The 25,877-nt window shown below is 32.1% G+C and overlaps 1 protein-coding gene across 7 annotated transcripts in view; it reads left to right on the top strand.

Moving 5' to 3' along the window:
- The window catches only part of LOC132757366 (nuclear hormone receptor HR96-like), a 224,083-nt gene that overhangs the window by 54,195 nt on the left and 144,011 nt on the right, over window positions 1-25,877 (top strand). Inside the window, exon 1 of one of the 7 annotated variants that reach the window (XM_060748621.1) lies at window positions 3,179-4,168. The exons of 2 other annotated variants lie outside the window; for them this stretch is intronic. In XM_060748621.1, the coding sequence (XP_060604604.1) occupies window positions 4,132-4,168 (37 nt within the window). In that variant the 5' untranslated portion in view covers window positions 3,179-4,131. Of the gene's footprint in view, window positions 1-3,178; window positions 4,169-24,737; window positions 25,080-25,877 lie in introns of those variants that run through there. 4 more of the 7 variants (XM_060748620.1, XM_060748628.1, XM_060748626.1 and 1 more) reach the window with 4 other exon arrangements.

The following is a 25,877-nucleotide window of genomic DNA, read 5'->3' as shown; positions in this document are numbered from 1 at the left end:
ACCGAGTAATTTCCGGTGCTCAATTCGTACATTACTCGTGCTATATTCGAGTCTAATTCGTGCCAACTAATCCACAAGCATGGCTGGAGCGCTCAAAACTCGTACCAGTCAACCCGTGTATAACCGAGTATACCGTATGGGAATCGTGTGTCCAATCGTGTTTTGTGTGAGACGGGCTTTATGGAGTCTACAAACTGTTCACTTTAAACCATGACGTATACTGTGTCGATGTGACGTTAAAACCCAAAACAAACAAACAAAACTTTAAACCAGAAATTTTATAAGCATTTCATGTTAGAGTCTACAGACTATTTACTTTAAACCAGAAAAATTTTATAAGCATTTCATGTTAGAGTCTACAGACTATTTACTTTAAACCAGAAATTTTATAAGCATTTCATGTTAGAGTCTAGTCTACAAACTGTTCACTTTAAACCATGACATATACTGTGTCGATGTGACGTTAAAACCCAAAACAAACAAACAAAACTTTAAACCAGAAATTTTATAAGCATTTCATGTTAGAGTCTACAGACTATTTACTTTAAACCAGAAATTTTATAAGCATTTCATGTTAGAGTCTACAAACTGTTCACTTTAAACCATGACATATACTGTGTCGATGTGACGTTAAAACCCAAAACAAACAAACAAAACTTTAAACCAGAAATTTTATAAGCATTTCATGTTAGAGTCTACAAACTATTCACTTTAAACCAGAAGTTTTATAAACATTTCATGTTAGAGTCTACAGACTGTTCACTTTAAACCAGAAGTTTTATAAGCATTTCATGTTAGAGTCTACAAACTATTCACTTTAAACCAGAAGTTTTATAAGCATTTCATGTTAGAGTCTACAGACTGTTCACTTTAAACCTGAAGTTTTATAAGCATTTCATGTTAGAGTCTACAAACTGTTCACTTTAAACCAGAAGTTTTATAAGCATTTTATGTTAGAGTCTACAAACTGTTCACTTTAAACCAGAAGTTTTATAAGCATATCAAGGTAGAGTCTACAGACTGTTCACTTTAAACCAGAAGTTTTATAAGCATTTCATGTTAGAGTCTACAAACTATTCACTTTAAACCAGAAGTTTTATAAGCATATCAAGGTAGAGTCTACAGACTGTTCACTTTAAACCAGAAGTTTTATAAGCATATCAAGATAGAGTCTACAAACTGTTCACTTTAAACCTGAAGTTTTATAAGCATTTCATGTTAGAGTCTTAGCAGACTGTTCACTTTAAACCTGAAGTTTTATAAGCATTTCATGTTAGTCTACAAACTGTTCACTTTAAACTTGAAGTTTTATAAGCATTTCATGTTAGAGTCTTAGCAGACTGTTCACTTTAAACCTGAAGTTTTATAAGCATTTCATGTTAGTCTACAAACTGTTCACTTTAAACCAGAGGTTTTATAAGCATTCAATATTAGAGACTACAGACTCAACAGTTCACATTAAACCAGAAGTTTTATAAGCATTTCATGTTAGAGTCTACAAACTATTCACTTTAAACCTGAAGTTTTATAAACATTTCATGTTAGAGTCTTAGCAGACTGTTCACTTTAATCCTGAATTTTTATAAGCATTTCATGTTAGTCTACAAACTGTTCACTTTAAACCAGAAGTTTTATAAGCATTTCATGTTAGAGTCTTAGCAGACTGTTCACTTTAAACCAGAAGTTTTATAAGCATTTCATGTTAGAGTCTACAAACTGTTCACTTTAAACCAGAAGTTTTATAAGCATTTTATGTTAGAGTCTACAAACTGTTCACTTTAAACCAGAAGTTTTATAAGCATATCAAGGTAGAGTCTACAGACTGTTCACTTTAAACCAGAAGTTTTATAAGCATTTCATGTTAGAGTCTACAAACTATTCACTTTAAACCTGAAGTTTTATAAGCATTTCATGTTAGAGTCTTAGCAGACTGTTCACTTTAAACCTGAAGTTTTATAAGCATTTCATGTTAGTCTACAAACTGTTCACTTTAAACCAGAAGTTTTATAAGCATTTTATGTTAGAGTCTACAGACTATTTACTTTAAACCAGAAGTTTTATAAGCATTTCATGTTAGAGTCTACAGACTGTTCACTTTAGACCAGAAATTAAATAAGCAGTCTTATATTCTACAAGCATGTCAAATATCCCCTTAAATTAAAGTCTATAGATGGTTCAAGTTCAATTTAAACCAGAAATTTTATAAGTAGCCCATAGAAGCAGGTCACATATCACCCTGCATTATAGTCTATACAGATGGTTCCGGTCCACTTTAAACCAGCAATTTTATAAGGAGGTCTTACCGTCTAGAAGCAGGTCAAATAACACCCTGCATTATAGTATAGAGATAGTTCCGGTACATTTTAAACCAGCAATTTTATAAACAGGTATGTCTTACAGTCTACAAGCAGGTCAAATATCACCCTGCAATATAATCTAGAGATAGTTCCGGTACACTTTAAACCAGAAATTTTATAAGGAGGTCTTACAGTCTAGAAGCAGGTCAAATATCACCCTGCATTATAATCTAGAGATTGTTCTGGTACATTTTAAACTAGCAATTTTATAAGGAGGTCTTACAGTCTAGAAGCAGGTCAAATAACACCCTGCATTATAATCTAGAGATTGTTCTGGTACACTTTAAACCAGAAATTTTATAAGGAGGTCTTACTGTCTACAAGCAGGTCAAATATCACCCTGAATTATAATCTGGAGATTGTTCTGGTACATTTTAAAAGCAGGTCTCACTGTCGATAAGCAGGTCAAATATCTCTAGGGACAGTTCCGGTTCAATTTTAACCAGAATTTTTTTATGTAGGTCATATTCATGTACCATGCTACAGTCCACAGACTGTTATAAATTATATTTTCTTGCTGTTTTTACATACCATTTAGTTTAATAGGGCAATATTCTGTTCTGTAATTACTTACCCCCTAATGTGGATTATGAGGGTGAAAAAATTCATAAACCATCTTAAAATATAAATACGCTATATATACTTATGCATATAATTTATGTACCATCATATGTAATCAACAACAGATGCTGGTGAAAAAAAAGAACAACATTTATGCTCCACTTAACTCGGCCACATTCTTTATATTATTAGCTGTATTTCTCTGTTGGATTACAAGCATTTTATCTCAACAATTCAGAAAATAACCTTGGTGTTTTGTGGCAATATATATGGGTTTTTTTTTTTTAATGTATCTGGTTTAAAATTGGATTAAAGTTTCGAAAAGAGGGAAAATATTTCAAATTATCCCAAAGTGTTATTGTTTTATGTATAACTAAGTTAACAGAGTTTTGTTATGTGGTTGTATAAATAAATACAAATGGTTTAAATGTGGTTATTTTCGTGTTTTTCTAATGTTCATTGAGGGAGCGTTTTAGTTTCAGTGAAATATATGTGTTAATGTGTGATATTTTTTCGAGATTGTTTAATAGATTGCGTTGATTACTTTTCATTTAATTTAAGTGAAATGCACACCTGATGGCCACAGGTGTATATGTAGCGAAAGCATTTGTATAATAGAGTGAGCAGTGAAACAGTCAGTAGCCAAAAAAAAAAATATCTCTCTCTCTCTTGGCATACATTTAACATGCTGTTTATAATAAATTTTATAGCTTACAAAATTTATGGTAAAGCATCTCTTTCTGTCATGCTGTGAAACTTGAAATTTGAGATAGACTTGTATATGGGTAGATAACACTAAAACCGAAAACCCGAGTACTTCTTCCAACTTAGTGATATTAAACTGGTAAAAAGCTTGGCAACAGGCCCTTTGATGGTATACAAAAAATGCCGGTTGGAATTTAGCAGAGTTTGGTTGTTTATTGTCAAGAAATAACATCCGCTGCCGAAGAAAAACCAGTTTTCCAGATTTTCTTCGAAACGGAATACAAGTTGTGTTGTTTTTTTTCTTATGTGAAAATTTCAGTGTGCAGTGAGGGATAAATTGTTTCATTTGTAAACGAAGGTTTTAAGTTAAATTTGTTAAATGTGTAGAATTGATGTTGTATTATAAATCTGTCGGAACTGAGTGAGGTAATTTATCTCATTCAAAGAAAAAGTGGGTGGAGCTATATAAAAATCATTCAAAGTGGCGCTGGATTTCGTAACCCAAATCATGGATAAAATTCCAATCACTGGTTCCAGCACTACAGGTAATAGAAGCATGTTTGATCTCTCTTCAATGTGTTACATTAATAATAATAAAAAAAGTAGTCAATCAATTTGAAATATTGTAGTATAAATATAATATAATGTAAGCTTGTAAAGATAAATTAATAGTCCTTGAAATTGAATTTTATTCACTTTATCTCATCCTTTAAGGAATAAATTACTCACAATTGATATATTTTTATTGATATAGTTTGGCATCAAAGTCCAATGTTGGATACTGATGTTGACTTGACACTTGCACTGTGGGGGGGGGAATTGGGGTGGAGGTGTAACAGCAGTAAATTCACGATGCATGTTAATGAATGTAGTGAAGGTGTCCATGTATATTGAAAGATTAAAAATTAATGTCAAGGCTGTTTTGAAAATATTGTTCTGTTTAAATATAATTGAATACTAATAAGTCCAACTAATTGTACTGTGCACTGAGATACTGTGCCATTTTCGTGTCTGGGCAATATCTGGCCTCTAGAAGCGAGATTTTGACCCAGAACAAAAATATCTCAGAATCAAGCTTTGGCATATCAAAACATTTTGAATAAATTGAATACCTGACATAGCCCCAATAACCATATAGTAAATTTCCTAAATTTTTAGTGAAAAATCTTGATATATCCTGTCTGAAATAAATGGTAAGTGTGATTTGTCTGGTAGAAGATTTTCGTCCATGCAGTGTACTATTTTGTCTTTGTTTTGATGACCTGTCTGACAGATCTTTGAGCTTGTAATGGCCGTTTTTTTTTTCATCAACTTACATTAACTTAACCCTAACCCTTACCCTACTGAATTAGTGTAATGAACTTGTCCTCTTTTAAATTAAGAACAGTTCATTTGTAGTTTCTGGAGACAAACAAAATTAGCCCTCTAAACTTGCTTAATTTGTGTTAAAAATTTGCCCTGGTTTGAATTTGGAACAGTTGATTTGAAGAATAATGGATTTCAATATCAAAATACAAATTAAAGTGAGCCACCAATAGTATAAGAGCCTTTTAAGACAGCACAGCTGGGTAGTTTGACCTGGGTGGCAAAGATTAATGCCAACTATATAGACTGTATTGGTCAGCTTATTGCGCTGGCCTGGCTATAATGCTGCAGGGATGGCTGTGACATTTAAGCAGCTAGAGTTGAAATGGTGAACCTGTGTTGTGTCATTTAAGCAGCTAGAGTTGAAATGATGATGTCATTTAAGCAGCTAGAGTTGAAATGGTGAACCTGTCTCCTGTTATTTAAGCAGCTAGAGTTGAAATGGTGAACCTGTCTCATGTCATTCAAGCAGCTATAGTTGATATGGTGAACCTGTCTCATGTCATTCAAGCAGCTAGAGTTGAAATGGTGAACCTATCTCATTACAAATGGGCAGGGGGGGTAGGGGGGCCTCTTTCACAGTTTCTGCTTTTATTGTTACTGTTTATTTTGTTGCTTTTGTGGTTGTTGTTTTTATCAGGTAGCACCTTTGTAGAATCTTTGGCCTTTCTCTTGCTAACTTGATATCTTTCCTTGCGCAATGTTCTTAGAGAGATTCAAACCAACGTAGAGGCGGGGACCAAGTGATAATTTGTCAATGACCTTAACCAACATGTCAAGATTGCCTCTGCTCAAAGGTCAAGGTCACAAAAGGATGTATTAGGTCATATATGGTAATAATTAATTCATTTTTCTCAGTTTGAGACAATTGTAAGCTCATCTCTGTCTACATGAAATATGCATTAACAACAATTATGAGTCACCACTAAACATCTATGTTTCTAATAGATTTTACTAAGTTAATTCCTCTTATTTAGATACATTATTAGTGAAGCCGGTAAGCAGCAGCGTCTTTTATCGAATGTTTGTTTTTGGGCCATGGTAGGAGCTGTTATTATTAGCAGTTAATGTCATGTTGTGTTAATTAGTTTTATTTTGATTCTTAAAAAACAAGTTAACAAATATGTTGTTATATTTGTAGTTAATATCATTATGTTAGGAGCATGGATTGTGCATTTTGATATTTATTTTCATTTACCATGTTATTTGCTCTATATTTTAGTTGTTTTCCAAATTATTTCCCCTTGTTTTAGTATTTTAACCAAGTTACTTCCCCTGATTTAAGTTTGTTACTAAGTTACTTTCCTTGTATTTTAAAAAGTTTAAAAAGTAACTTCCCTAGAATTAAATTTTGTCAAACAAGTGACTTTCTAACAACTTAGTTAAATGATTGTGTTGGAAAGTAATCTATGGAAAATATCTTAATGTGTTCTCAAAATAGAAATGTTTTGAAATGTTATGATACTTTTACCGATATCTTTGATCAATGTTTTTTTTCATTCAAGAATAGCAGCAGCTGTCACCGAAGTTTAAACTGGAATGATAATGTTGTCATTGCCATAAAATTTTACAAATGTCAATTTTTTGCTGTAAAAACTGAGTTATTGTCAGCCAGGCATAAAGTTATGATGGTTGAGATACGATTGATCCACCAATTAACAAAAATAAGCAGTGTTAAGTTTGATCATGGTTAGAACATAGTCAACATAAAAATTAAATTGTTCGTTAACACTGACTAGCGGTCACATTTTTGACTCAATCATCATCAAACTTTGTCAGGATGCTTGTCTATATGTAATTGCTTGGATGAGTTCGAACATGGGTTATCTCAGATGAAAAACTTAAGGTCACAGGAGCAAAAAATAGAAAAATCTTGTTAACACTCAAGTGGCTACTGTTTTGATCCAAATATCCTGGAAATTAGTCTGAAAGTTTGTTTTCATGATTTCTAGGTCAAGTTGAAATATGCGTCACCTGGGATCAAAAACTAGGCCACACTGCCCAAATATGGAAAACTTTGTAAACACTGTAGTGGTCACATTTTTGACTCAATTGTCATCAAGCTTTGTCAGGATGCTTGGCTCGGATGAGTTTGATTGGTCAGATGAGCGATCTAGGGCCATTTTGGCCCTCTTGTTTGCCAATTTATCACTGAATGTCTACAGACTTGTCCTAATAGGGAGAGCATCAAATTGATTATCCCGGGGTCGCTGGTTAGATCGTACGCGAGGCATAATTTCTCTGTGACAATAATTGATCTCATATTTGGAGTCTTACGGTTAAAATAGATTGTCTCCCAGAGCTGATGCAAATGTCTTGTTGGATTAGGAGTCAGAGGCACCATATGTGGAAAAATTGATAATTACTGGTTATAGTCATAAGATTGGAACGCCAAAATAGACTCAAATTTTTTATTTAAACCCCTTTTTAATTTGAATTCCACAATGTTTTTTGCAAACATTGGAAGCAAAGAAAGGAATCACGAGAGAAAGATTTGATCACTTAATAACAGGGGCTTAAAAATACTATTGTTAATTTTAAGTTTAATAAAATTATTATTTTCTTTTATTCAGATAGGGAAAAATAGAGAGGCAACTTCAATATTACGATAATTTAATATTTTAATTGTATGTGTGTTTGGACAGTTGTTTAATTTTACTCTTTTGGGGTTATTTTTTTTTTCGCCAGTGAAAGTTTAGATAAGCTGCAGATAACATGTCTTTTAACGATTACATCCATGTTCGGAAATTAGGAAAACTCAGTGCTGTCCTTTTTGGTCTATTCCCAAATTGGGTAAACCGTAATAACCTTAATGTTACTCTTTTAACTAACGAATAAATTTTTACCCTTAATGAATAATTTTATATTTCACTTGCATTTATTTATTAAATACAGCAGATTGAATGAAACTGCTGTTACCACTAGATAATGATTGTTTTTCTCCTTCCAAGTGGATGATTTATCTAAATGTTTAATGGTGTAGGGGTTTTTTGTGTATTCTCTGTATAACTGCTCGATGTTTCAAGGTATCATTACAGAAGCACGTGAATCATCTCTTATCTTCATTTTATGTATTTCCATTCTGCAGAATGGTTTAGATATATCATTTTAAATGGTTATTAACTTTTCTGATGAGGTTGGAACTCAGATGGAATCTGCTCTCGTGTGCAGAAAAAAAAGATGGTGTCTTATTAATATTACATGTTATATAATAATATTGTTGTTTTCCTAGTGTTGGAAAGGGTTCTTATTAATATGTTTCCCCATTTTTCAGTGTTATATATTTTTTACAAGTTTGCCCTAGCTAGCTGGTAATTTATATCCTTTTGTAATTTTTTTCCTTGCAACTTCATTCAGTAATATCAACTGATATCTTAGATACTTTGTGTCATTTATACCACCCTATTGTCATTTTTCATTGAAATTAGGTCAAGTTCAAGGTCAGTGAGGCTAAAAATAGATGTTTCTACATATTTCACTCATGTTTGTAGCTTTAATGACAAAGAATTACCATGGAGCAACATTAATTGTTGACTCACTCATTTAGACTTTTTCTTTTTCTTTTTGTCTGAGTTTGCAAAAGAGACGCTACATTTTACTTCAAGTTTTGGTTATATCTTTTTCAATAAATGCCAGGGCAGGGGCAGGGTAAAAACAAGTGTTTTTTCCCCAGACTTTCATTATAATAGTAATGTAAATAATGATTCATTACCCAAATCTTATATTAAAATGTTCCTTTTAAGTTTGATAAAGTAATCGATTAAAGAATAAGGTTGCTATGGAGACAAGGAGAAGTCTATATTCCTTAATTATATAGTTGTAAAAGTCTGAAATTTAAAACATTCATGAGGCTTGACATCCTATGTTTCCTTATTCTATATTAGTTAAGCAGGATATATACCTATGGGTCATGTAAGTATGTTTTTCAGAAGACTTTAAGTACAGTTACCATGGCATTTCTGTTTACGTAAAAAATTATTTATTGCTGTCATTTAATCTGACATCGACCATTCTTAAAAGCCATAAGAAAGTACCATAAAAATTTGAAATTTAGGATTAATAACAAGTAACAATACACATGTATAATATTGGGACATATTTTTACATGAGTTGCCATTTATTGTCTCATAGAATTATCTAGGAAAGCATTATCACAGATTGTTTTTCGACAAAGCCGCAATGGATAAAGGTAATCTTCGTAATTGTATTGTCTTATTGACAGCATGTTATTGAATAAGACCCGAGAGTTAAAGACAAAAGGTATTCTTGTGAAAATGCTTGTGGGACTGGGATTTTGTGAAGTTGTTTCCATCCTTGTGTTTTAATAACACTTTTTAAGCTTAATTATTAAAGATAGCTAACTGTAATTGCTATGTGTCTGTTGGCCATCAGTCCTCAAATCAAATGGCTAATATAGGGCTTAAGTAAATTTAGTTTACAGGAATGGTCCTTTACTATAATTGTACTGGTCTGCAAATCAACTCATGTCTGTTAGATCTAAAAATAGAAATTAATAATCTTCTCCGCTAACACTGGGTGATTTTTATAGAATTCTTTAGGAATGATCATAAGGTTGTCCTTTTACACAGTCTTCTGGACAAATCATTGCCAGTTGGCACCAGCACAGAATATAGATACAAAGTGTTAACATTTACCAATATTGAAGATCTGAAACAGGCTGGTCCATGTTTTAATCTGGACAAAACTCTTTTGTCCTTTAATGTAACATTTATGTAATATGTACAGATTGAATAGTCTGACCATGATCAGACAGCATGGATTTGATGGCTGACCTTGGTCTGAACTGGTTACAGGGGTATATTTATTGCAACAAGCAGTCTGAAGGATAAATGATGTCCCCTCATCGCACACTTGGTTCACTTGTAAAATTGAACTTCATAGGACTGATCATTTTTTACAAAAAAATAATACTAAAACTTCTTTTCAACAATGGTGCAATAAGAAAAGACAAGAGTGGAAAGTAGGTCAAAGGTCAAGGTCATTAATTTAAAGAGTGGTAACTTTTATGTTTTTGAACAGACATGAACATTTTTCTGTAAAACAATGAGACATATAAATTAAGTTTGTTTAGCTTTTGCTGTTAAGTACATTCAGTTCCGTTGGAAATGTCTATATCACGGCTAAAAGTCAATTTCTTGTCCACAAATTGCGCAGTATTTTAGTGATTACAGATTCACAAGGGCTGCTTATTTTAGTTTTCTGAACCAAAATAGAACCAACTATTTAATAAATAAGAGCATGTAGGTCTTAAAGTGTTTTTATCTAGTTTATTTTGTACTCTCTCTCTTTGGGAATGATTTCTTGTCTGTTTGTAAAACATTTATTGCTCAAAAATATTAACAAGATGTCTGTAACTTACGGCAAATTTGATAGCATTTAAATAGACAAAAGTGGTCACTTCTGAAAATATCAAAGGTAAGTCAGTTCTTAATAATTTACTATGTAGTGAGAGGAAGTGTCTGGAAATATGTACTGTTAAAGTACTTTTGTTTCATTTGCGGATTAATGTATTACTAATAATTTTCTGGATGGATATCAGCTGGAACACAGTTGATGTCATATCATATTGATGGTACAGACTAAGCAACATGATGTGCATGAATCTTGACATTTATATCATGATGCATTATTCTTATGGTTTACTTTGCACTATTCGAGACTTCGAGTCAGACCTGTGGCAAACAAACAAAAGAACCCTTAGCCCTCTGAGAAGCAATTTATCCATGCTTAGCTACAAACACTAAGATCTGAGCTTGCAGAAATGCGTGTTTATTTGAGACTGGGAATCAGAACTGTGTTTCAAACCTGTTTTTTATACGCCCTTTTGAAAAATGGGTCGTATTAAAGTTTACCCCAGGCAGGCTGGCGGTCTGGCAATGTCCAATTTTGTCCAGAGCACATCACCATAGTATAGGCATAGAGGATTATTTCAATGAAAATTCATAGAAATGTTCATCACTTTAAGAAGCTGTGTTGTGCACATGAACCAGGTCTCTAGGTCAAGGTCACACTTAGAGGTCAATGAAAAATGCTTGTCCGGAACAAAACTTTTATATGCAAAGAGGGATTTCAATATAACTTGGCACAAACGTTCATTATTGTGAGACAGTGTTGCGTGCAAAATTAAGGTCCCTGCAGCCAAGGTCAAGGTCACACATACAGGGGTCAAAGAATATAAAAAATGTGTAATCGGACCATTTATTCTGAGAACAGTTGTTACATGATTCCTTTTAATAGATATATTATAAGACATGAAAGATAATACATATGTCTTCTGGGTCAGTAATTGCAGGTTGTCAAGCAAGATACATTACTTTGAAATAATAGATATTTTCTGAATAATTCCGCTTTAATTTTTAACTTTATAGCCCTTTCTTTACTAAACTTGAGTGCTAAGAACAATCTCATCAGATTTTTTTTCAACTTTGATGATTTTTTTTATAAGTTTTAATGTGTTTTCTTACAAATTTTATGCATATTGGTCCAGGTTTAGTGTCTGCTCTCTTCACTCAATTGGGAGGGCATTATATAAGTTATCTAGGGGTCGTTGGTTTGATCATGGAGTGAGGCAAAATTTCTCTGTGACAATCTCAAACATTATTAAGTCCAATAGTCCGATTTGCCTCTCACTGCTCATTCAAATATGTGGAATTTAAGTTTTTGGTCACTTAATACCGAGAAATAGGTAATTACTTGTTAGTTATTCAGGAAATTGGGAAAGGTAGATCAATTGCATCTGACGAATATATCATGAAAACCAAAAAAAAAAAACGATAAAACTGAGTTTTGGTAAAAAAACTTTCTCCTTTTTAGCCTGACTATAATTTGATAAGAATAAGTAGAGCTATTGTAGTCACCCGAGCGCGTCGGCTTAACCACTTACATTAAAGTTTTTGAAATACAGTCAACATTGTATTAAGAGACCACTCAAGGGACTGCCAAAAAGTGGTCTCTTAATAAAGTGGTCTCTCAATAGAATTCTGGAAAATTCGAGATTTATTTTGACAAGTCATAGATATATTAACATCTTTTTTATAAAAACAAAACTATACAATATTATGTATGCATTACAGTTTTATAATTACATTTATGCCTTTTCTAAAAATAAAAGTCATCAATATTGTTTGTTTTTGTTTTTTAGTAGAAATTTGTGTACATACGCTCATAATACTGTCAACAGGTCATTTTGACCATGAAACAAAGCATATTGTCTTATATTTTTAATATGTTCATACACATTTCCTGCTGATAATACTTTAGAATCATCAGCCAGAGATCCAGATAATTTTTTATGCAATGAGTTTTAAACTTCTTGATTTTTTCAACAATTAGTTTTCACACTACCCCCATTTCAAATTCAATAAAATTTTTAGAGATCTAGGATTTTTTTGTCTTTTTTTGTCGAAGGGTCATATTTATAGGGATACTACATGTATTTTATAAAGCATCAGATGAGCACCTACATGAGCAATGAAAGGCTCAGTTTTGTAATGTTTAGTCCACTACGTTTCACGATTTTATTTCGACTACAATCGATGACATTTGCTATTTACTCAGACTCAATTCCATGCACGATTTCCTCATACAATTTATCCGGTCTTATTAGTTGTCTGTCTTTTTTTCGCTCGATCCGACGTCATTTTCGTTAAGGGAGGTCACTCTGAGCACATGACAAAACTATGCAAATGCGGTGTTGAGATACGTTATTGCTCTGACAAAATATGTCACAATAAATATTACGATCGGAAAATCCGATTTTGAAACGTTTGCAATTGTTATTCATTTCGTTTTTAAACGACAATTATTTGTGACCAATGACCATGAAAAATATTTGTTTGTTTGCTTGTACACATCTAACTTACTCGCTAATTACACAGGTGAGAATGCCCGCAGGGAAGATTGTTTGTCACGGCCGTTTAATAGATACTTTAACACTTAATTTTGTACATTTGGGCCGACATTCAGTGGCCGCTGGCCGCGATATAAAATAGTCGTTTAATAGAATTAAATTAAATAGTAAAAATCATCGGTAGGGATTTTATGCGGCCGCTTAATAAAAAAGTCGCTAAATAAAGGTGGCCGCAAGTGCGATGCCGACTGTACCTCAAATATTTTCAAAGTCCATTGTTATATGGCTTTGAAACTTTGCATATTTGTTCACCATCATGGCCTTAATATGTACAACTGTATCAAGCATTTACACAGAATTATGCCCCCTTTTTAGCTCACCTTGCACAAAGTGACAGGGTGAGCTTTTGTGATCGCTTTTCTTATGGCGTCCGTCGGTCCGTCGTCCGTCCGTCCGTAAACTTTTACTTTAAATGACATCTCCTCATAAACCACTAGGCCAATTTCATCCAAACTTCACAGGAATGTTCCTTTGGTGGTCACCTTTAAAAATTGTTCAAAGAATTTAATTCCATGCAGAACTCTGGTTGCCATGGCAACCGAAAGAAAAAACTTAAAATATCTTCTTTAAAAAAACCCAAAGAGGTAGAGCTTAGATATTTGGCATGAAACATCTTCTAGTCAGTGTCTACCAAGTTTATTCAAATAAAAGCCCTGGGGTCAAAATTGGCCCCGCCCCGGGGGGTCATTGATTTTCCCTATATGCATATAGTAAAACCTTAAAAAAATCTTCTTTTAAAGAACCATAAGAGCTAGAGCTAAGATATTTAGCATGAAACATCCTCTAATGGGTGTCTACCAAATTTGTTCAAATAAAAGCCCTGGGGTCAAAATTGGCCCCGCCCCGGGGGGTCATTGATTTTCCCTATATGCATATATAGTAAAACCTTAAAAAATCTTCTTTTAAAAAACCCAAAGAGGTAGAGCTTAGATATTTGGCATGAAACATCTTCTTGTCAGTGTCTACCAAGCTTGTTCAAATAAAAGCCCTGGGGTCAAAATTGGCCCTGCCCCAGGGGGTCATTGTTTTTCCTATATGCATATAGTAAAACCTTAAAAAATCTTCTTTCAAAGAACTCAAAGAGCTAAGATATTTAGCATGAAACATGTTCTAATCAGTGTCTACCAAGTTTGTTCAAATAAAAGCCCTGGGGTCAAAATTGGCCCCGCCCCAGGGGGTCATTGATTTACCCTATAATGCATATAGTAAAACTTAAAAAATCTTCTTTTAAAAAACCCAGAGAGCTAGAGCTTAGCTATTAAGCATGAAACCTCTTCTAGTGGGTGTCTAACAAGTTTGTTCAAATAAAAGCCCTGGGGTCAAAATTGGCCCCGCCCCAGGGGGTCATTGTTTTTCCTTTTATGTATATAGTTAAAACACAAAAAATCTTCTTTTAAAAAAATCTTAAGAGCTAGAGCTAAGATATTTAGCATGAAACATCTTCTAATGGGTGTCTACCATTTTTGTTAAATTAAGGGCCCTGGGGTTAAAAAATTGGCCCGCCCCGGGATCATTGATTTTCCTTTTATGTATATAGTAAAAACTTAAAAAATGTTCTGTTAAAAAGCCCAAAGAGCTAGAGTTAAGATATTAAACATGAATTATCTTCTAGTGAGTGTTTACCAAGTTTGTTCAAATAAAAGCCCTGGGGACAAAATTGGCCCGCACAGAGGGGGGGGGGTCATTGTTTTTCACTATATGTGTATAGTAAAAACTTAAAAATTTTCTTAGAGCTAGAGCTTAGATATTTATCATGAAACATCTTCAAATGGGGATCTACCAAGTTTGTTCAAATAAAAGCCCCTGGGTTAAAATTAGCCCCGCCCCGGGGGCCTTTATACAGGTGAGCGATTTCAGGGCCATCATGGCCCTCTTGTTTTACTTAGAATTTACGTTAAAGTTTTTGAAATACCTCAAATATTTTCAAAGTCCATTGACATATGGCTTTGAAACTTTGCACACTTGTTCACCATCATGACCCCAACCTGTAGACAGGAGGAGGTAACTGTATCAAGCATTTAGACAGAATTATGCCCCTTTTTTGACTTAGAATTTATGTACAAGTTTGCATACCACCTTAGATATTTTCATATTCTATTGACATCTGGCTTTGAAACAAGTTGAAATATTATACTCTTCTTTGAGAGCATAATAGGACTCTCTCCAAGGCCTATAACTGTAACATGGATTTAAAGAAAAATTTTGCCCTTTTGTAAACTTAGAAAATTTTTTATTATCAAGGCTCTTTTTTTCTTTTTTCTTTTTTTTTTATTATCAAGCACTAAGAATAGTCGAGCGTTGCTGTCATACCGACAGCTCTTGTTGTTGACTGTGAATTTCTAATCCCTGCGAATGATAAAATTTCAAGATGTGGAAACTGGACTTCAGTGACCATTCAAACTTTAATTTATAGATTGATGATTAAGTCTATATTAATATAATAGAATTTGTTGACAAAATTTGGTAGAAATTGGTTGAAATTTTACATGTTGATGGGTGGAACACCTTAGAAAAGGAAGATTTTTTTTTTCATGAATTATGTATGGCTGATTCATGCATGTTCTAATTTATTTCAATAAATTACTTATACTGCAGTATTTTTAGTCATCTGAGACTTGAACGCTCGTTAAATTGTTGCTGTTCATAGAATGAGGAAGATATTCTAGGTATTGTTTGCTACTAAAAATGTGTGTCAAGGTTCCAAACAGCAATATTTTGTTTCTTGTTTCGACTGTATGGTTCTTCTTTTTGAACTTTATTTGAAACAATGAGTTTAAATTTAACTTATAACTATTGAAAAATGTGCTAGCTTCTAACATTAATTTAAGGTACTGTGTTTGTCACCACTGACTTATTGCTAGGGCTGTCATTGATGGACAATTTTGTATCGATATATCGAGAGACAAATATCGAGGATATATCAATTTTAACAGTAGATACAATGAAAAACATTAAAATTTGTGTTATAATTTGGGATCATGGTGTTATGCATGTTACAAAAACTACAAACTAACAGAAAGTTTCTTTTTTCTCTTATTTTTGTCACTGACATTTGAAAACAGAGTTTAAAGTTCAAGTTTAGCCTAGAAAACTGGAAAAAAGACCACTGGCTTCTCTTAGGCACAGGTGGCAGTATCAGTGTTTGGACACCCAACCCCTATCTGCCCCTGGACCCCTACTACAACCCTGAAAAAAAAATTAACACTCTAAGGCTTACTATAAGGTACCAAATACAAAACCACCGATGAAATTTAAAAAAAAAAAATTTTTCCACTATCAAAATTATAATTATAGAAAGGTGTAAAGCCTACTATATGTTCATTTGCCAAACAATGTGGAACACAGGAAATCGTCGTTTCGGCAACTGAGGCGCATTCCGAAGGCATTTTGCTGCATCATTCATTTACATCAATAAAAAGAACTTGAATTCCACAGCTTACTTAATTCAAGTTTAACGAATACCAATATTCTATCGATTTTTTCTATTTCACGGTAATTTTTGACTTGTCGCTGCCATTTTGGATTCTGATACCTGTGTGTTATACGCGATCTGATTGGACGTCAAATTTGGCTCGTCCAATCAGATCGCGTATTTCAACCCAGGTATCAGACTGCAAAATGGCTACGACAATTCAAAAAATACCGTGAAACAGAAAAAATCGGAATGATAGTGATATTTGTAGACTTGAATTAGATAAGCTGTGGAATTCTAGTTCTTTTTATTAATGTTAATTAATGAATGATGCAGCGAAATCCTGCCGGAATGCGCCTCAGTCACCGAAACGACGATTTCCCGTGTTCCACATTGTTTGGCAAATGAACATATAGTAGGCTTTTCACCTTTCTATAACTATAATTTTGATAGTGGAAAATTTTTTTTTTTTATATAATTTCATCGGTGGTTTTGTATTTGGTACCTTATAGTAAGCCTTAGAGTGTTGAATTATTATTTTTTCAGGGTTGTAGTAGGGGTCCAGGGGCAGATAGGGGTGGGGTGTCCAAACACTGATACTGCCACCTGTGCTCTTTAACCGGTATATATTTACTTACAGAAATAAATAAATTTTAGCTTGTATGGATATTTGAAAATGTGTATTGATATTGTATCGGAGGATGAATATAATCGTGAATTTACCGAATTAATGACAGCCTTTATTATAGCAAAAAAAAAAATTATTTGGAAATTAAAAATTTTTGGGGGGGTTCAGTGGCCCGGGGGTTAAGGTGTTACTTCAAAAACTTGCCCCCCGCTGTGGGAAGAATCCGACAGGGGGCTTTGGATTTTTCATGTGAGGAAGCTATCCCGCTAGTTACGGGAAAGTTGGTGGTTCACTCAGGTGCCCCTTCGTGCCCGAAATAAAGCACGGAAGGGGCCCTGAGGGTTTTTCCCACATTAAAAACTGGGAAGTTGTGATAGACCCATAATAATAATAATAAAAAATAATTAAAATTCTTTTTTAAAAAAGGTTTTAACATTAAAAATACAAACAAATTTTATATTTTTTTCCAAGTCCCCTCTGAAATAGAAAACAACAACAACAACAACAACAGGATATGCATAGGTAGAAAAATGAATGTACAATATGTAATTTTTAGAATATTACAACTCATATATTTTCGACAGACACTCAACAATTTGTTTAAACATATACGTATATTGCATCATTCGTTCGTTCGTTCATATATTTATTCATTCATTCATTCACTCATATGAACATCAAGATATGCTTTGTATTTTTCTTTAAAACATTTAAGGTTATTAACATTACGAATATTTAAAGGTATATTGTTCCAAATGTTCATGCCATAATAAGAAAATGTGTCTTTAATATAATTTGTTTTAGGTCTTGTCCATAATACAATATCTTTTCGTGACCTAGATCTTAAGTTATATATTTTGTTGTCGGATAAAGTCATCAGTTCTGTCATATAAGTCGGTGCCATGTTATTTAAAGTTGTGTCGATGTGACGTAAAACCCAAAAACAAACAAACAAAGAATATTTTGGGTTTTTCCCAGCTAATCCGGAGTTACAAACAAACTTTAATCGTTACAGTTTCGAAAACATGCGCAACAGAGGTTGACTTATCGACTAATTGACTAATTTTTCTTTCTTATATAAGCCACTCACATGAGAAAGAATAATTTCCATAGTAACCAACCTAATAAGTTACAACAATAAATGGTCCTTCCTGTAAATGTGAGACGTTTCTTGCAGTAGCCCAGCAATTTTTTACAAAGGCATTAAAGAAGGATACAAGAAAAGCATTGATGCAAAGCATCAAAGGGCGACGCCAAAAGAATTTGATCCAGTTTGCACCTAAATACTTAACAAAAGATGTGTACTTTATAGCAGTACCATTTCATGTGACCTGGAGGCTAGGCCCAGTTTAAGTTGAAACTTAACCAAAAAGAAAAGACTCTGTCTTGCCAAGATGCAAAAGACAATTTATAGTCAATTAACTAATCTTACGATTTATTTTACCAGATACAAGGATACCTGAGTCATCATCATATAATCACAGGCACGAGTATTGGACCTGGGAAGAAAAAGTATGACCAGATTGATAAAAAAAAAACTGTGTTCATCTTAAAAGTGTCAAAAACCAAAAAAAAAAAAAAAAGTAAATAATGACCCCCTTTAAAAATATACTATTAACTTAAAGTATATTTTTAAAGGGGGTCATTATTTACATTTTTTGGTTTGTGACAATTTTAAGATGAACACAAGTTTTTTATCAATCTGGTCATATTTTTTCTTCCTAGGTCTGATACTTGTGCCTGTGCATATAATAAAAGCTTATTGCTCAGGTTGCAGACATGTCATTGACATATATTAGACATAAAAGAGGACCTAAAATGAACATCAGGGGGACACCATAGGTACTCAGAGCAGTAGTAGGAGTACCAGCCACATCAACCAGCTGCTATCAGAGATAAGACTTGAACCATGTAAGAATGTCATTACATATGGCAGATGCTTGAAGTTCCATGAAGAAGAAGAAAAAGAACTTCTTCATGTGCAGTATAGTGTGATCAACTGTATCAAATGCTTTTTGTAGATCTAAAAGTATCATGCAATACTGCCTTTTGTCCATTTCAAATAAAATACAATCTATTAAATGAATCAAACATGTGTCAGTTGAAAAACCACTTCTAAACCCTGACTTAAACTGCCTGACCATGACTCGAACCCATGACTTCAGAAGACCAACTGAGCCTATCCGGCCCGGCTAGACATTTTCTCTTTAATAATGAAATAGTTTGCTAAACCACAACATATTTCCCCACTCTATTGGTTTATGTCCTTGAAATTTCTGATGTTTACAGAGCATAGTGAATTAAACTCATGGTTATATGCAGTCACTGGATGAGAAAAACTTTCAGCTTGACCAGAACACAAACCTGTGACCCACAGAATAATGTACCGCGCGGCTGTAAGCGATTGAACTATCTGGCCGCTTTACACATTTTCTGGCCTAAATAGTGAACAGTTCTAAAACCGTGACAGATATGTAGATTTTTAAATTAACAGATAATTAATTCTTAATTAATAAATAAGAAATAAACCTTACATACTCATAGTCTAAATTAAAATAACAATTTATTTTATTATGTATAATTATTTTTACTAAAAAAGGCTTAGACAGTAAACTATTGGTTGTGCCATTATTTATAACAGGTCAATTTGAAAGTGAACATAACTGTGCTAATACATGTACAATATCTATTTTTTTGTACGGATAAAAAACTAACCTTTTTTTCTATGATAAGAAATTTTATGAAGGCTGATTTGTATTTTGCATCAAGGGCACTGGGCGAAAACACGAAAAATGCAACAAACACACACTTTGTGTCTGGCGCCCGGTTACTTTTTTGTACTTTGTTGGTTTTCATGTGGCAAAAATCACCCGCTATAAAATTTAGTGTACAAATTTATTCAAGGGCAAATAACAATCTACTCTATGAAAAGTCTGTTGTCGGGTTTGACTCAGGAGACCTAAGCTTGGAAATTGAGACCGGTGTCCCTCCATTACAAATAGATAAGACAGAAGCTGTCCTTTTCAATCTATGCACATGTTAGAAAAAAAATTAGAATAACCATTCAAATATGATTTTTTGAGACTTTAACAATTATATTGCTTGATCCAAGTTTCAGGACATTTTCAATCAAATACATGTATTATCATTTATAACTTTAAATGAAAGTCTCATCCCTTTAATAATAATGACATAACGGTAACTCTTTAAATTCGAAATATTATAAGTCTCATCAGTCATCATATCAATATACTAAGATATACATGTATGCACATAACATTAATAATTCCCAGTTTCTATTTAAATAAATATGAAATCCTAACATTAACATTGGTACTAATGGATGGAATTCAAAATCTAGTAGAAATATATAAAACTCTGTTATAGATACTATTATTAGCCATCTAACACTGGGTATAAACAACTTTAACCTGTAGACTGATCAATACATGTATTATCATTTATAAATTTAAATGCAAGTATCATCCATCATAACTGTAAGTCTTTAAATACAGAAATACACATTATATCCATATACTATGATACACTTGTATGCACATTACATTAATAATTCTCAGGTTCCATTAAAAATAAATATAACATCCTATTAACAGGAATTCATAATCTTGTAGAAAGAAAACTATACTGTAATGTACATGATATTGTATAGTACATGTATAAAAGTAAAAAAAAATCTCAAATACTATATATATAATATAAATAGTCTATATCATGTGATACAGATTAAGTTGTGTTAGTGTCTAAACATTAAATGCATATCTCTTACAGTAACAAATACTGTCCCTCTTTTAACCTTCCATTAGACTTACTATACAATGTATAACTAACTGCATATAATGTAATCAAGTGTTTAAAAATGAGCACCTATATGTATAGCTTAAATAATTCTACCTTTCATTTTTTACCAAAAGGTTATTTAGTAACAATTCATATACAAACACATAGAAAATAATAATTTCACATAGTGATTAGAAGATGCCTCTAGCAGAATACCTATAGTATGTACCAACTGAAACAAACTAGAAAAAATCTGGCCTAGGGTATATCAAGCCAGTAAAAATATATATTCAATATTCACTCATCAGGGCCTCTCTGCTTTTGATGACCTTACAACTTGGTAAATTTTATAAAAAACAAAAAAATAGTAAGTAATACTAAAGATAGAGTAGACAGAAAAGAACAAATAATTTAGTAAACATGAGTTACTTCCCCTTAAAAATAGAGAAAACCTGAAACCCAAAAAGAACACCCTTAACATTAAAAATGACGAAATGTTGCAGGCTAAGTCAGTTTTATTAAGCCATGCAAATTAATGGTAAAGTATTCATAAAAAAAATAGATGACCATGTGACAGCAGTTATTGCAGAAAATCGGATAGCTTTCAACATCCGGATACTGGTACACTTTGTAAAAACAACCATTCTGTGCAACAGATCAACGTAATATGGATAAAATCAATAGGATAATCGTTAACAACAGTCCATTACCTATCCTTATACTCATTTGCAGGTGAACTTTCTTCTTGTAAAGAAAATTTCTGAAAATATATAAATGAATGAACGAAAGGATACAGCATCAATGTAGACCACAACGATATTCGAAATCCGGGTTTTAGTATTGTCAATAAAACTAAGGGACAAGCTGTTAAACTGAGCCTGCAATTTCGTGAAAATAATATCACAATGCACATGCTTTTTATATAAAGTTATTAAATACAAATATAACAACATATTTGTTTACTTGATTTTTACGAATCAAAATAAATCTAATTAACTCAACATGAAATTAACTGCTAATAATAACAGCTCCTTCCATAGGCAAAAATAAAAAGCATTCCATATAAGACGACGCCGCTCACCGGCGTCGCCAATAATTTTAACAAGTGTGGAGAATTTCCTTAATATTTGCACGATTAAAAAAGACCTTAAAGAGCAAAAAACTTCATATCATGGGCTAATAAAGCAAAAAACTTCATTTCAGGGGCAAGTAACTCAAAAAGTAGAATGGTGCCCCTGACCCCATATTTTTTCCATAAAGATTCTCTTAAGCAAGCAAAGTTTTTAAGCAAGCAAAATTTAAAAAAAAACTCAATGCTTAAAGTTAAAAATTCTGTCTTTGTCTTTGTAAATAATGGAGCTATTTTAGGAAATATCTTTTAAGCAGTTGAGTGTTGCTTTAGAAAACATGCTCACTATTGACCTAATTTAAGGGCTCATTTTTCACCATTTTGCCCTTTTCTGAAAACCATTAGTATACTATACAAAAAATGAAATTCTCGATTTGGGAATAAACTAATTTATATAATGACCATAATAATGATACCATGTTATAAAAATCGATACTCTAATTTATCAGCAATAAAAATTGCATCCCCAATTTATTGGTAATGAAAATTGCATCCCAATTTATTGGCAATAACTAATCTTTTTGTGAAAATCTTAATTATCAAACAATTTCATTACAATATTCCATTAGGTTTTTGTGAAATTATTCGGAAATTATTCGGAAATTATCATGTGAAATGTGTTTATAATCACTGCAGTATTTAGCAGGAAAAAAAAGAAAGAAAGAAAAATAACAGACTGTTGAAAAAAACACTGGTTTGACATGTAAAGTATGTAAGTTTATACCCAGAAATTCACTTTGGTTTATCAGATTTTGAAATCTTGACATTTCCCAATATTACCATTGGCATCTCTGTGCCGCATTTCATAGATAGACAAGATTTTATTTTGGAATACTTTTGGCTCCAGTTGGAGTGATAAGCAGTTGGCCTAATCTTGTTACTGATAATTTATCATCCACATGGTTTTGATACAAAATGCAGCCCAATCATTTATACAAGAGGATATTTGATAGCAATGTCTAGAAAAGCATTCAGTTATGGCTTATCAGTTGGGAGCTTATTACTGAAACATTTCTACAAATTTGCTGTATGTTAAAAGTGTTGTGTTTTTTTTGTGTGTGTATTTAAATATGATGATTAATTTATGAGTATAATAAATAGACTTTGGTTTTCTTTGGTTTTTAATGTAAGTTAAATGTAGTTTTGTTGAACAATTTGATTGAAATAATTGCATTTATGAAGATGTCATGCAACTTATTGCATAGTGGTAGTAATGCAAGAATTTGCATCATTTTTCTACATTCATAACAAAATTATGTTGTAATGCAAGATTTTGCATCATTACTAATTTACATTCATAACAAATATATATAAGTATGTCACATTTTGATTGTCAAATAAAAAAGAATACAAGATCAAAGTCAACACATTATTTTAAAACAATAGAATATGAAACCTCATTAATAATAAAGCAATGCCAAAGTGGCACATTTGTGATATTAACAAAAAAAGAAGTTGCATCATTTGTCACATACACAAGAAACACTTGAAGTCATAATTCACAAAATATGAAAAAAGAAGTCACATAAATTGAATTGTCACGCACATGACATTTAAAAAGAAGTCACATGATTTAAATTGTCACATACACGACAAAACAAAAAGTCACATGATTGATTTCAATTATCACACATGTAACAATTGAAAAATCATCGTTTTTATTATCACATACACAACAATACATCAAGTCACATCATTTTAATTGTTACATACATAACTTGAACTTCTGAAAAATGTTATGAATTTTTTTTACATTCTTTTCTGTTAAATTATTGAAATTAAATTTTCACAGTAGCCAGACTATATTTGAATGATCAGGATAAACAGAATATATTAATTATCATATTGAATAAATGAAAATCTACTCATATGTTAAAAAGTCCAAATTTTTTTGAAATTTTGCAGATTTTATTTTTCAACATGAACACTGTACTGGGATTTGTCATGATTTGATGATGTCATGAATCAGAGAGCACATGTTGTTGTGCTGCAAAAATTAGTAAAAATGATTTAAAACCTTTAAAAAAAAACATAAAATAAATTAAAATTTTGTTTGTTTTGTTATGTAAGATCAAGTTATATTTCACTCGTGAACACCATCACTTAAATTTTTATTTGCTGTTATGCCATTGACGTCTGGTGTTCACTCTGTGTAATATATTTCGATCTTAACATGCAAAACGAACAAGTATTCCTCTATATAAATAATATCTGCAGATATGAAATTCCTCAAGAATAGAACAAATCATTCGCATGTTTCTCCTAATTCTTTGTTATAAAAGCATAGGTTTTTTTTGTAATTTTTTGCCAAAAATTTGATGAAGAAATTTTTTTTTTTATGTAAGCGTTTACCATGAAAGTATTTATGTGTTTGTTATAAATTTAGACTGTATGTATGAGAGATTCTTTGTTGTCAATTATCTTGGGGTATATTATAAGATATATGTGTATATATATATAAGATGTAAAGACTTGATAAGGGGCATGTAAATAAACCAAAGTACTTATCAGGGATGTAACATATTATACTGATGATAGACATAGATTATAGTACCGTAAAATCAGTAAATTATTTTCTGAGTATATTTTCGTGACAAACCGAACGTTTATAGCAGTTAAAAGATACATTTTGTAGCGGATTTAAAGATTTAAACTTGCCATGCATTAAGTTGAATCATAATTATTTGATTAAATTAAAAAGAATTTGTGCTAGATCTTAAGAAGTTATTTGTCAAAAAGATTGAAAATTGTCAGTTTAAATTTAAAGTTCTGCGGAATTGATCCAGTTTATGGTATTATTAAATGCAGTATGTTGTATATTTTGTTTATCATATTCATGCTATCCCAGACTGTATGTTTTAAGCACTGTGTTTGTTCATTTTCAATTTAACGTGATAAATTTATCAGTATTCGGACAAAATTCTCTCACTCGGGCACTTTGAATATGCTGTATATGGAAACAGGTCTTGTACAAGAAATGGTATTGGAATAAATTGCCACTCGTGAGCTGATATTATATGCAAGTTATTAAATTTGACCTAGTTTTAAAAGAGCTTGGTTTTTCTGGGAATTTCTACTACTTAACATCTTGAACGCATTCAGTTTAAATTGTTCTTATAATAATCGGAATAACAAAATTACGAGTGAAATTAACGAACAATATTACGAATTTTAAGGATCTATTGGGAGGAAAAGTGAGTATTACTGAATTATTTAAATGTGTTTTACAAATAGTTATTGTTTATAAACGTTGTTTAAACTAAATATCTTTGAAACATGTGATTTACTTAAATGTAAATAAGATATATTCTGAAATTGCCAAAATCATTTGTATCTGTATTAATTTTGTGGTTTGATTAAGAAATGCTTTTAGGTGCAAACTAATTATAATTTCACATGATGTTTAAAAAGAAACCAAATAATGTAAAAAAATATTGAAATTTTGTAAAAACTTTAATAAATAAAGAATCAGTCAAAATCATTTCGTTTAGTGAAATTTTTATTACACGTTTCAACTAGCTTCATTAACAAATTGACTGAAAGTCTTAATATTATGACGGCTTATTCCTGAAACTGTTTAATAATTCCGTAATGGACATTATTATTCAACATGTCGTCCTCAATTTTGAACTGTCCTTATGCCAAGAATATCTGATCCTATTGAAATGTCAATGAGGTTATGAGGCCATAAGTATAGATTCCCCATCAGGCCAAACATTTTAATTATGTGGTAGTGTTCATCTTTAAAAAAAAGAAAAAAAAAAAAAAAGGTTCCAATTCTATTTATTATGATACTTGTGCCCCCCTCCCCCACCCCCTACATGGCTGAGTGGTGATTGTCACTGCCCTTAGAGTTAGAATCATTGTTGTCTATTATTTCTGAAGATTACATGAATCTCGTCTGCATTAGGACATTGAAATTCTTATTTTTATGTAAGGAAGTTACCATGCTAGTTTCTAGATTTTCAAAGAATGTCAAAATTACTGCTGTC

Source organism: Ruditapes philippinarum, unplaced genomic scaffold, assembly GCF_026571515.1.
Source record: "Ruditapes philippinarum isolate M1 unplaced genomic scaffold, ASM2657151v2 ctg617_1_1_1_1, whole genome shotgun sequence".
Lineage (NCBI taxonomy): Eukaryota > Metazoa > Mollusca > Bivalvia > Venerida > Veneridae > Ruditapes > Ruditapes philippinarum.
The sequence above is the reverse complement of the archived record's forward strand: the minus strand, read 5'-3'. Positions and strand labels throughout refer to the sequence as shown.